Raw genomic sequence first — 3,524 nt, 5'->3', positions numbered from 1 at the left:
GAAGGAACGGAGCTTGTCCAGTTGCCTCCTGTGCACGAGAAACATGAAGAACTTTGCCTACTCGTGTCTTGCTCTTGCTGTGTAGTAGACCTGTCTTGAACGTTCCAGCGAATAGGTTTAAGCTACAAACCCATCAATTATGTCTTACCAGACAGTAAATGAAGAGAAATTTGAGGATGTCCAGAAGCATCCTTCCTAAGGAGATCTGCAGTGGCCCGAGGTGGGAGTTGGCGGTGAAGAGGGAGATGAGTCTGAGAGAGCTGAAGATGTTGGCAATGGCAAACAGAGCCTCGGCTATCAGCGTTGGGTGCCACATCTCCCACTCCTCCCTAGGCCGAGAGGAGTTATACTGAAAGAATAAAAGATAGGAAGGAGAGTGAGGCAGGAGGTGAGAGGAACAGCAGAGGAAAAGATTAATAATATATATATATATATAAATAAAACATTTTTTCCATAGTAGCTAAAAGAACATTAGATGGGAACAATGATGTAAGTTTTTTCTATCCATCATAGAGGGTTTAACCTCACTGAGCTGAATGCTTAAGAGGCTTTTCATTTGCCTCTACCCCACATCTCAACTAAGTTTTATCTAAAATGACTTTGTACTTTTGTGTGTGTGTGTCTAATCTCACAAACATCACAGAAAATGTACCTCCGCCTCCACTCTCCTTTTGGCAGAGGAATAAGACCTTTAATGGTGTCCAGTCTCTGTGCTATATTATGCTAAATATCTCCAGACTGAGTCAACCTTGTGTAAAATTGTTTTTTTTTTTTTTTTTCTGCAAAACTGTGGAGCACAAACGCAGGACAGAAGAGGCAGGTAAACTGAACAAAAGACAAATGATTTTCTAGTTTGCAAAGATCCAGTAAAACAAAGTTCATCTTTTAAAGTGAGAAATTAAAAAGAGTAAAAACAACACAAGGAAGACGCAGGACTTTTTATACACACGGAGACCTAATAGGAAACTTTTCACAACTTCCAGGGAAGCAACTGAAGCGACAACCAATGACAGCACAGGATACCATCGATTGGCATAAGATATGGTCGTAAGTAGCCTACATTGCATGGTTGCCTAGGCAACCAGAGCCTGTAATGTCTGCAAGCCTGACCTGCAGTCAGCTTCAAAGCGATGCTCGACAAGCAGATCACTGCCAGCGTGGACGCAGATTAAAAAACATCAGGAGGGTGATCATGAAGCACAAAGCCTTCAGTGTTTCCCCACACACACACCTGACATGATTTTCTTGTTTAATCTACCAAGAAAACATTCACATTCACAGCTGCTTCACTAGTGGAAAATCCACTTGCTCTTATTTTGAAAGTTAATTTACTGCTAACTATTTATCGCTTTATATTCCTGTGATTTTTATTTTTTATTTTTGGGAGCTGATGATTGTTTTTGGCTGTGAGAATATTTTATGTTTAATTTTTGTTTGTTGTTTATATGGTGAATGGAGTTTTCAGCTTTTAAAAAAATTATTACTCATTTCCAGTTGGTCCTGTATATATTTAATCCTTTGGATTTAGAAATGTAAAAACCGTGATTATTTTCTAACATTTCTTTTTCTACCCTTGTCAGTCAAGTCTGAGCTTTATTTGTATGTGCCACTGTATATGTTCAGTTATTGTTCGTTTTAGCTACTGGGGATGAACAGTAATTGTATGTCATTCTATCGTGTCACACTTCCTGTTTTATTTGGGTAACAGGTGTATTCCCTTGTTCCATTTCCTGTGTTATCCTAGATTTTTGGACTAATCAGCATTAAACACTCATGTTAAGTTTGATGCCGGCCTTCTGTGGTTTACATCTATGTCCACAAAAAACTGCTCACACATCCGACACACGACTCAGGTGCTCAGGTGCTGTCGTTGATATCCTTCAGCCTCTTCCTGAAAGAATAAAGGTTGGGACTGTTGTGGACTACGATCCTTTTTCTTTGGCTCTAACAAGTCTAACTAAAGCTGGACGAGAGGTCAGTGTCCTGTGATGCGGTGCTCTTCGATATTATTCAGCTGTCTCTCCAGTGAGCTTCACGTTCAGTCATTTCGTACCCCAACTCCACTTTCTCACTAAGGCTGCACATCGGAAGAGTTGCTAACCTCACTGGTGTATTGCTTTGTACACTTTGTATACAAAGTCATTCTATCTGGGTTTAATGAAGAACACTTTTTATAAGGTTCTACCAAGTAAAATATATTTGCATCTCCACTTCACTTGCAGTGGTCTCTCTTCCACAGCATGTCTTTTGTCCCCACTGGTCGCGGCAGATGGTTGCCCCTCCTTGAAACTGGTTCTGCTGGAGGGAGTTTTTCCCTTCCCACTGTTACTAAGTGCTTGCTCAGGGGTCGACTATTGATTGTTGGTGTTTTCTCAGTATTGTTGTAGGGTCCTTACCTTATAATATAAAGTGCCTTGAAGTGGCTGTTGTTGTGATTTGGCACTATATAAATAAAACTGTATTGAATTGAATCTCCTCACTCTTATTTTGAAATGTCAGTCACTGCCAACCAGCTAGCCTGCAGCTTCTCCCTGTCTCATGTTTCTCTACTGGTGGTTTGCTGGCCTGGGTTGATGATGTGCTGGTTCCAGTGATTTGCTGCACTTTGGGCTTCAATTTTATGGTCTTGCCAAGTCCTCCAAAGCAGAACAAGGAGTGCAGTTGCTAACCACTCTTCAAGAAGCTGGAATTGGAGAGACTCACAGGACAGGCCTCCACTGTCTATTTGTTACAAAGCGGACTTGCTGTATTTACAGAGGGGCACCTTTTCATGACGAAGTTGTTATCGATTTCTTCAGATTTTAGGTGCAACTCCTTTCACAAGAACACACTACTGCCACAAACAGAATCCAAATTTCTGGTAAACACCCCGTCTTTCAGAAGACAGTCCCATGAATCATTTTGTGAAGACCACACGCTTGTTATACGGACAAAACAGACTAGAGTGACTCTGATATCACACAGCAGTGCAGGTATCCAAAATGTAGGAGCATTCCTTGAAAGATAAACACGCTTTAATCCCCAGGAGCTCCCTCAAGCTCTCAGCTGAGCCTTTAAATCTCAACACAGTTCACAGTCGAGGTCCTGTGTTTCTCTTTTTGCTGTTCCTAAGTCCACATTTTCCTCTGCCCCCAGCTTTCCGCTCAATCCTTCTTCGTGCCACGTGCTTGCACATCTTCCCCGTCTCCTGCCATTTCTCTTCTACTTTCACTGTTAATCCCTCTCTATCCTAAGCTCTCTCTTCAAGCCTTTATTCCCTAAAACCGTGATAAATAACCATTCATTACCCTCTTTCTCCCCCACTCCTCCATTCTCTGTTAGTGTTACCGTTTCTTGCTTCACTCATTTCTGTGACTGCTTCCATCCCATTTGCACAAACCTTCTGCACATCTCTCCCTCTCTCCCGGTTGTCTCATGCTTGGCTTCCACCTCATTATAAATTCAGCCATTAGAGTTCCACAGGACTTGTGTCTCGTTAACTCTGCCTCGATTAGCATTCACCGTCCTCTCAAACACACACACAC

General features: G+C 41.9%; 1 protein-coding gene across 1 annotated transcript in view; it reads right to left on the bottom strand.

Moving 5' to 3' along the window:
* trpc5a (transient receptor potential cation channel, subfamily C, member 5a) overlaps nucleotides 1-3,524 on the bottom strand; it is a 91,228-nt gene that overhangs the window by 32,912 nt on the left and 54,792 nt on the right. The window contains exon 9 of the mRNA XM_005748851.2: nucleotides 149-349. Coding sequence (XP_005748908.1) covers nucleotides 149-349 — 201 coding nt within the window. The remainder of the gene's footprint in view (nucleotides 1-148; nucleotides 350-3,524) is intronic.

Source organism: Pundamilia nyererei, unplaced genomic scaffold, assembly GCF_000239375.1.
Source record: "Pundamilia nyererei isolate P.nyererei 1_Seehausen unplaced genomic scaffold, PunNye1.0 scaffold00231, whole genome shotgun sequence".
NCBI lineage: Eukaryota > Metazoa > Chordata > Actinopteri > Cichliformes > Cichlidae > Pundamilia > Pundamilia nyererei.
Note: the sequence above shows the minus strand (reverse complement) of the source record. Positions and strands in the feature narration are given on the sequence as shown.